General features: G+C 30.1%; 1 protein-coding gene across 1 annotated transcript in view; it reads left to right on the top strand.

Annotated features, from left to right (window-relative positions):
- Positions 1 to 10877, top strand: part of LOC117102907 (homeobox protein orthopedia-like) — a 24274-nt gene that overhangs the window by 3442 nt on the left and 9955 nt on the right. Inside the window, exon 2 of the mRNA XM_033243355.1 lies at positions 3837 to 4087. Within this exon, the coding sequence (XP_033099246.1) occupies positions 3837 to 4087 (251 nt within the window). The remainder of the gene's footprint in view (positions 1 to 3836; positions 4088 to 10877) is intronic.

The raw sequence follows: 10877 nt of genomic DNA, 5'->3' as shown, positions 1-10877 counted from the left end.
ATATAATGATGATGATGATAATAATAATAATAATATTGTTTTTATTGCTATTGTTAATTGGTATTCTTATTAATTGTTATTATTACTGGTATTGTTATTATTATTATTATCATCATCATATTACCTAACTCTAGCCAATTGTATAGATTATTATTAACTGCTACACTGAGCACCTAGGATTCTTAATACAACTTCAATACCCCTGTCTAAAAGAAGGTATGACAAAGTGAACACACTCACTCCAATCCAAGGAATAATAATTATCATTATGATATTTTTTACATGAAAACAGAGACCTTCCGCCAAATATAGGTTATACAAGAATTGGCAGCATTGATGATATAATATGTGGAGAGAATCCGTAGCCTTCTAGCTCTACGGCTTACGCTAGCGGCACTCTAGGGAGCATTTTACTACTATTAGCAAACATCAAAGGCCCATCATCAGCTTATTAGTAAAGCCCAAACGAACAGTGCAACTCAGCCTATGTGTAGGTATTGTCTAATGAAACTTCTTTCACAATAACGGTAATAAATATAAGATACTCTTTTTTAATAAAATTGATTTTAAATTTGACTGGACTGTATTTGTCTAAAGTTAACTGATTAGATTATCTTCCCTCTGTATTTTAAAATTGAAAGCCCATTTCAAAAGTGATCTACCTAGAATATAAGATTGTCTCCGAACAATTTCAAATGTAGCTTTAGGTTAATTTCAAATTGACATTCTGTTCCAAAGATGCTAAAAAATCTTATAATCGTTTTGATAAGTCATCCACTGCATTGATGGGAACGATGAGCCGGGGATAACGGCTACTCTCGGTATTCAAATAATTCTATGATCTCATATAATGTTCATTAATTAAGAACAATGATAGAAAAAAGATGCAATCATTATAGCGTTTTGTGGATGGTCGTATAAGATTTATCTCATAGTATATGAAAAAAACCCGATTTATAACGATGTCGCATCAGCCTCTATCTACTGAATATTATCCGTCGTGCATAGGATTTACAAATTCAATGCTAGCTTTTCTGCTTATTAACATATTAAGGAAATACAACCGTATACCCCAGCCCTGGTTTTAGAGTGATTATGCATGATACGGCTTAACAGGTTAGAGATATTAGTTTATGAGTTTTTGAAATCTGGGAGCTTGGGTTCCTGATAGTGATCAATTCGTTTCCCCAAATCCTTAAACATAGGTCTATACTTATTTATTGGTTTCTTAAGATAAACCAAATTACAAGTAGTATATGATATCTATCAACATTTATAGAATATGAAATAAGTAATCTAGATTAGTTTTTAAACGAATATTTAACAATCTCATAATATATTTTATTTCATGTTATTTCGTTTTATTAACATATTTGCATAAGTTACAATGACACAGGCGATAGTGCACAAGTAAGAAAATGCATGTTTATTACACAACGATGGAGTTAAACCTATGCAAAACATACATGCTACTCCGAGTATGCCATAGGCTTAGACTAAATTAGCTGTTGCTCATTTTTTTTAATATGTATTACTGTTCATGTATTATACCATAGGTCTAAACTAAATTAGGTGTTGTGCATTTTTTAATGTATTACTGCTCATATGTATTATACCATAGGCCTAAACTAAATTAGCTGTTGCTCATTTTTTTTATATGTATTACTGCTCATGTATTATACCATAGGCCTAAACTAAATTAGGTGTTGTTCATTTTTTAATGTATTACTGCTCATATGTATTATACCATAGGCCTAAACTAAATAAGGTGTTGTTCATTTTTTAATGTATTACTGCTCATATGTATTATGCCATAAATCTAAACTAAATTAGGTGTTGTTCATTTTTCAATGTATTACTGCTCATATGTATTATGCCATAGGCCTAAACTAAATTAGCTGTTTATTTTTAATGTATTACAGCTCATATGTATTATGACATAGGCCTAAACTAAATTAGCTGTTGTTCATGTTTTAATGTATTGCAGCTCATATGTATTATGCCACAGGTCTAAACTAAATTAGTTGTTGCTCATTTTTAAAATGCATTTATCTTCACCGAAATTAAGCCACTATTTGATAAATTAAACATTCTCAGTTATCTGCGATTCTCTCAGATCACCAGTGATATTATTTCCCAATATAAATATTTACAGTACATAAATAATTCAGCACGACTTCCTAATTTTTACTGTGAACATTTTTTGAGAAGTAATGATAAATTTTAAACCGCCATTAAAACATTAAGAGGCCACGAAGGAGCTGTAAGCTGAATGAAGTAGCTGTTCCTGTATTTATCAATAAGGCTATTTATTAAAGTGTTCTTTAACCTATTCTACTTGTTTATAATAAGAATTAGAGGGTTTATAAAAAAAGATTAACTTTTCCTAACAACATCATATACAATACTAGACATTTAATATATAATAAGAATATATTATAAAAATATAAATTGATACACGATTTAAGATTCTTGTTTAGTGTATAGTTCAACATGTCTTTTGCGCTATTCAGTAAACATTAAGAATAGGCACATGATTTGATCGATGCAAGTGGAACATAATTGAGTAATTTTTAAAATGATTTTATTTCGTTTATATTTTAAACAAATATATAATAATACAAAACTTATAATTCATTTATCATTTATTCGTGATATTACGATACTCGTAAAGTCAGCGGTTAAACATAAAGTATAATACAGAGGTTATTCATATGCTTATATCAAGTCTGCAAAGCGTTGAAACGGGTGATGATTCTATTCCTACAATTTGTTTTGTTCTATTTCGTTTACATTGTATTCTTCTTTTTAATGTGCATAAGAAAAGAATACATTCACTAAATCACTAAAATTAATCAGTGTCAATCACCCACCCATCCGGTCATTTATTTGTTCATTCATCTAGTCAGTCAGTCATTCAATCAGTCAGTCAGTCAGTCAGTCAGACAGTGACTGGCGATGTTTCTATTCCTACAATTTGTTTTGCTCTATTTCGTTTACATTGTATACTTCTTTTTAATGTGCATAAGAAAAGAATACATTCAATAAATCACTAAAATTAATCAGTGTAAATCACCCACCCATGCGGTCATTTATTTATTTATTTGTTCATTCATCTAGTTAGTCAGTCAGTCAATCAGTCAGTTAGACAGTTACTTATTTGACCAGTCAGTCTGTCAGTTAATCAATCAATCAATCAATCAATCAATTAATCAATCGATTGATCGATCGATCGATAAATAGATATTACAAAATGTTAGAAACAGTTAATAAAGAGTGGATTTCTATGCAATCGAACCTTGTACGGTAGGTTCATTTTTGAAAAAAAAACAAAAAAAAACCTTTTGGAATGTTGTATAGGTATGTGCAGCGTCTCAAAAGTTCATAGCTTATTTTATATTTTAAACGATGCATTGGATCTAATGTTCGTTCAGTGGTACGCAGTGGTGAATATTTTAAAAAACGAGCGATGACTGTATGACGATACTGTAACTGACTTGACTACAAAATATGAATACGGCATTAATGTTAGTAAAAGCGATATTATGCATTTAAACAGGAAAATATGAATAGGCCTACAATACGGGTTAAAATTTAAAAAAATGCTATATTTAAAAGAAAAAATTTAAATTACTGATTTCATATATTTTTCGATTACTTTTGATTTTATTTCTTTGTTATAATGAAAATCACTGTTTCAGTTTGATGCATTCATGTTTTATATAATTAATTAAATATAAATGATAATAATACCTAATGTAGTTAATATATACTTATATTTAGATGACATTTATTGTGTACTAATTTAAATCAATGTATTCTAAAAAAAATTATAGGTTCAAAAAACGATATTCATGTGTCAGATGGGACGAAGCCGAGCTCAACCGATCATCATAATGGCTCCGTTGTCACCAGAGTATCGACGACAGAGGACGAGAAACCGTTGAAACAGAAGCGGCATAGAACACGTTTTACCCCGGCGCAGTTGAACGAACTTGAACGAAATTTCGCCAAAACGCATTATCCTGATATATTTATGCGTGAGGAGATAGCGATGCGAGTTGGGCTAACCGAGTCTAGGGTACAGGTACGTGAAAATAATACTAAATTTATGTTGATTAACCTAACTTTGAGTTCAACAGCATTATCGTACATTTGAAAAATCGACTACAGAAGTGTAATCGGCAGAAAGAAAAAAAAAGACTAATCAAGCGATATACACAAACATACACACATATAGATATATACATATATACATATATATATATGTATAAATATATACACATACACACATATATACATATATATGTACATATATATACATACATATACATATAGGCCTACATATATATACACACATATATATAGGCTTATGTATACATATATACATATGTGTGTGTATATGTATATAGAAATATGTATATATATGTGTGTGTGTGTAATTTGAATATTATATATATATTATATATATATATATATATATATATATATATATCTTCAATTCAAAAAGTAAACTGTAGGTAGTAAATGAATACAGTATTTTTAGTGTTTATAAACATTTTACGTTCCTGAATAGTCATTACTGTTACACAGTATTGTAGTTTGCTCCTCGAATATCAAACAGATAAATGTAAGCAGATAAAGACTAAACGATTCCATACGTTTAGATAATAAAAACATAATAAAATCGCTTGAAACCATTGTCCTGTGATTTGGTGTGATTCAGCACCTATCCGCCCTGTATGCGTAACCTTACGTCCGCAACTATGTAGTGTCTATAATGTACGCAAAAATATCACGTGAGTGTTTGAGATTCTCTAATAGCCCACCGGGCACTATTCAAAGACTGAAAATGTCAATGTTAACTTTGAGAAAAAACAAGTTAAATGACATCGATTTTTGCGAACACAGCCCTACTTGCCGATATAATATGAGAAAAGACAGAACCATAAACAAAACTACCCTGCAGACAATAATAAAACAGAAATGTAAGCAATATTATCGATTATAATAATATCAAATTACTGATGATATTTAAATAATAATGCTAGTGACCAATATTAATAGTATTAGCGACATTAATATTTATAATTAATTCCTACTATATTTTTTTTATTTTTATTTTTATTTTTACTATATTTTTTATGTTTTTTTTATAAAATTGCTAAGAAATATATTATAATTGTTTTGTTACACAATTTTTCTCTTATTTACTATAGTTTTTATATCAATCTGAGTATTTCAATCAGAAGAACAGTTACTTATTATTAGGCCTTGCGAGCTTTTACTGAATTAGAATATTGTTTAGTTGGATTTTATTATCATTGATAGACATATTATATATATATAATATATATATTATATATTATGTATATATAATATATATATAACATATATTATATATATGTATATATACATACATATGTTTATGCGTATATTATATGTATATTTATGCTGATATGCATACAGTTGATACATGTTTTGAGCATAGCCACTAATCAGCTTTGCCCGAAACATGTGTCAAACACATTTCTACAGAGGCTGAATACAATCGTGTTGATTTTGATTTTATCCTGTCACTCTGCCTATGCAGCTTATTTTATGATACATATGCCTATATTTATTATATATAAATATATATATATATATATACATAAACACAACATAAACAAACAGATAAATAATAACAGTGCTCAAAAAGGAACATATTGTAATAATCGTATTAAGCATAGCCCATCATGCTTCGACATACACACTTTATTAGCTTAACCACAGCTCCACTATGTGTGAGCCTTTCAGTCAGTTGTATGAAAGAGAATAAAGGGGTTAGATCTGCAAGTTTAACATATAGGTCTCCGTGGTGTAATTGGATTGATACTCGCACTGTTAGCGAGAGGTTGCAGGTTCGAATCCCGCCAGAGACTGAAATAAAGATGAGCTATAATAGCTCAAGTACACTATTTAATACGATTATTACAACATATTCCTATTCGAGTGGTTTGGCGCAGTGGTTGGAACGGTTTGGTTTCCCAACCTCGAGCTCGAGGTCGGGGTTTCAATCCCGTCGCTGTGCATTTCGCTTGTGTCCTTGGGCAAGGCACTTTATCTACATTGCTTCTCTCCACCCAGGAGTATAAATTTTAAATGCCAAAATGTGCTGATGTAGCTGCTGCAACTTTATGGAACAGTTTGTGTTCCATAGGCGTCTAGGGGTAGTAATGTGAAGCGCTTAGAGGCCTTGTTGGCATTAAGCGCTATATAAAATATAACATATTATTATTATTATTACTATTATTATTATTATTATTATTATTATTATCATTTGCCTATTTGTTTATATATATAATAATAATAAAAGGTATGAAAACACTATCATTAGCTGAGTGCTTAATGATACATTAGAGTAACTGAGCAACAGTAAGACTAAGTAGACATTTTCTTACTAGTATTGTGTGACACGGTGTATGTATCATGGATATAGGTGTATATATATATATATATATATATATATATATATATATATATCGTCTATAAGCCCTTACACGTCCAGGACACTTTCACAATACAATAGAAACGTAATTCACTATAGACACTACCAGTACGATTTTACTGCCATAGAAACAACTATGTCATGTCGACATCTCTACAGAAACGACCAGAACAACCGTTTAATTACATTGGCGGGTAGACAATAAGAGGCTTTAATAAGTCCAAGTCTTTGAACACGAAAATCAAAAAAGCTATTCGAATTGTTGTTCTCCGGCGCTGATATTTCTTGCCTCTTTAATCAATCTTTTTTTCTGATAACAATACCTCTGTAATTGATTAGCGTGAACATTGATGTGGAGAGACCGCTTAATAAAGATGATGGGATTATTATCATTTCGTCAATTATCGTCACGTGACCACCAATTATTATCACGTGATGGCGATGGATAGATAGAAGGGATCGAGGGACAAATGATGCAAGACAACAATGACGATGAGACAGTCAATTCGCGATAGTAAAGGCCCTTTACATGTGAACAATCTCCATCATTTAACATTAATTGGTTGTTTTAATCGTACCATGAAACTCATTACCTATATTTTTTTAAATACTGTATGCGGTATTCAGCCCCATTTCGGAATTGAAACAAGACGTCTTAGCTTAGGAACATGTTCTCTGTTGACAATATCTAAAATTGAAACTGTTTTTGTTGATGCCTATCTAAGTTAGTTTGAACTTTATATGAACTTTTTATCTGATTGGGTTTTATATTAATATATAGTTATATATAAATTATAATTTTTGGCCATTCAGATATCCCTTTGCGTAATTCTTGAAGTAATCAATGTGTCTATTTAAATCTGTTATGATACAATCGAATCATTCACCCAAATTGGATTTAAAGCATAAAACAAACACTGAGGAATTTATTTAATAAAATAACAACAATAATCATAACGATTACAACAAATAATAGTAATTAATTAAATAATATTATCATCCTAAATATTATACTAAAAATATAATATAATTTACTCTATATGTACCATATATTACATATGTATATGTATTTTTTTATATTAAAAACTTTTTGTTTGCTCGTGATTTTATATAGACTGGTCTAGATACCGGGTTGCCTAGAACTGTTAGAAGTATTTCACTGCTACAGTCTATAATTAAAAACACAACGAAAAGCTTCCTGATAATGATAGCACTATATAAATGCTACAATATAGTACCAGGATGTATGTAATCAATGTGCCCATTTAAATGTGTTATACAATCGAATCATTCCACTCAAATTGGATTTATTGTTACAGCATAAAACAAATACTGAGAAATTAATTTAATAAAATAATAGCAATAATTATAACGATTACAACAAATAATAGTAATTAATTTAATAATATCAATAGTTAATGAAGCGCATTATACACAGTACAAAAGGCGCCCAATGTTATCCTCCTTGCTAAGCTGGGGCCTATCTAATGCAGAGTACCTTTCTTTCATTGGGCTCAGCATCACATACAAATGCAAATTTAGATTATTTACATTAATTTCATCATATTAAAAATACAATATTATTTACTCTATATGTACCATACACTACATATGTATATATATTTTTTTATATTAAAACATTTTTTCTCCTCATGATTTGATATAGACAGGTGTAGATACCGGGTTGTCTACAACTGTTAGAAGTATTTCACTGCTACAGTCTATAATTAAAAACACAACGAAAAAGCTCCCTGATAATAATAATATCACTATATAAATGCTACAATGATAGTACCAGGATGTATGTAAATGCATGTACACATACACCCACACCCCACACATACGTCAAGTGAATCGTCAAAAAGACCATCAGACAACTGTTGCTGCCTCATTTTGCAATCTTTTGTTAGTTTTCATAAAGCCAAATCAAATCAATATCGACTCAAAAAGAATTATACATGCTATGAAGTGGTAGCCAAGCCGTGCTTCTGTAATTCACCCACCGCTTTGAGGGGATATTGTATCGATTCAGCACGTGTCAAACGCGTCCGAGATTAAACCATAACCTTCTTAAAACAGAGGTTGAATCTTATCTGGACTCATTGGTCTGTACTTTCGTCAATTGTTTAGTAATTGCCTCGTGGGTATGTATAATACATTGGAATTGTGTGTCTTGTTTATTGTTTATAAAGTGCTGAGGCAAATTCATTATTACTGACGATTTCGTATCCCGAAGACATGCTCATGACATAGAAGAAAAAAATCTACTGCATTAATCGTCAGGTAATAGAAACATACAAATACATTAGTTGTCTTATTGAAATGTGAACCCGGACCTTCATAATATCGGATTAAACAAAGAACGATGAACATAATAGTGTAGTGATGACTCTTATGGGTATCATGATGATTAAATGAAAACGATGACAATGGTGATGGTGATGATGATGATGATGATGATGATGATGATGATGATGGTGATGATGATGGTGATGTTGAAGATGAAGATGATGACGATGTTGAAGATGAAGATGATAACGATGTTGAAGATGATATTGATGATAATGATGCTATTGATAAAATAGATGACGAATATGATGATGATGCTTTTGTTCACAATAAAGGTGAAGTCGATGACGATGGTAGTAATGAATATAATGATAATGATGATGATGATAATGATATTACTGATTATGATATTCATAGTTATGATACTGGTGATCATGATATTGCTGATGATAATTAGGACACTAGTTTACTAGTAGTATACCAGAAGATATGAATTACTGCGAAGTTGAAGAAGACATTAAGATATAATGGAACTTCTCCATATTCGTTGTGCTGACTAAGTTAAGTCCTTTAAGGCCTTGCTAAAAAACATCTTTTTTCTAAATCATAAATCACTTTCCACTTTGTCATGCTTTTTATTCAATTTCGGGATTGTTCTGTCTCTTCGAGCCACTATCTTGGCCGCAGTCTCTGAGCACTCATTTGTCTGTGCAGGGAACAGTTCCCTGTTCCCTGGTTTGTGGCAGGGCAAAAATGTGAAACCTGCTCCTTGGTTCGCGCCACTTGTAGAGGTCTGGGATTGCGCCAGAGCAGAGGTGGGTGGTTGACTTTAAGAGACCGTGCACTGCTTGCCACCACACCTTATTACTACTATATTTATTATTATCTTTTTTTTATTATATCCTTTTTAGTTGTTGTTAAGCGCATAGAGGCAGTTCTTGCAATATGCGCTATATAAATAGCAATTTATTATTTATTATTTTTCATTTCATTTTTCATTTCATTTCATTTTATTCAATATCAAATTCGCAGTCGAGGACTGAATTAAATGATACTTACAATAATACAGAACAGTAATATAAAAACATCAAAGGAAAGTAATATAAAAACATCAAAGGATTAATTATTAATTAACAATACACAAACAGCACAGATTAAAAACATTAAAAATTGCATTTTTTACAATAATGCTGGTGAGTATGATGATAGTAATTAGGTCTATAATGATGACGATGTTGGTGATGATGGTGTTGATGAAGACACAATTCAGTGTGTACATATATGTTGATCATTTCCAAATAACATTTGAAACGTTGTGTGTAAATCAGATGTTTTAGGGGTCATGTGTTTAAGCTTACTTCACTTAGTTGGTAACAATACAAACGGAAAATATGTCGAATTTGTTTTAGAAATTAAAATAAAACATGATACGATTATTTAGACTAACATGTTCAACACACATCTATAATCATGCCCATAATTTCATAAACACAATTTTTTTAAGTAGGTCTACCGATCTTATTAGTCACTCAGAGAGAGAACAAAAAATTGTCATCAAACAAATAACTTGTAAATTAATTATGCCGGCAGTATACGCATTACCACGGGGCTAATGATAATACAGCTAAATCGACCCGGATCCAACAAATAACATAATAATAACTTTATTATTATTACAATCATTACCGGTATATTACACTTGTATTTCAGATATATATTATCAAAATTATATATTATATATATTATCAAAATAATAATTAGACAATATGTTAATTATATACTAATAATAGTAATAAAGTAATAATAATTATAATGATATATATATATATATATTAATAGTGGTCAAAAGATATATATATATATTAATATATATTGAAATATATCAAATAAATTTCTACTGAGGCAGATTATCAAATAAATTTCTACTGAGGCAGATTAAAACCGTGTTGCTTTTGATTTTATATCCTATCACTCTGCCTATGCAGCTTCTTTGATTTTATATATATATATATATATATATATATATCTGCGCTTTATAAGTTTTATTGCATTATTATGATTATTATAATATATATATATATATGTATATATATATATA

The sequence above is a fragment of the Anneissia japonica genome, unplaced genomic scaffold (assembly GCF_011630105.1).
Source record: "Anneissia japonica isolate Jap-2015-1 unplaced genomic scaffold, ASM1163010v1 scaffold285010_len649756_cov215, whole genome shotgun sequence".
In the NCBI taxonomy this organism is placed as follows: Eukaryota; Metazoa; Echinodermata; class Crinoidea; order Comatulida; family Comatulidae; genus Anneissia; species Anneissia japonica.
Note: the sequence above shows the minus strand (reverse complement) of the source record. Positions and strands in the feature narration are given on the sequence as shown.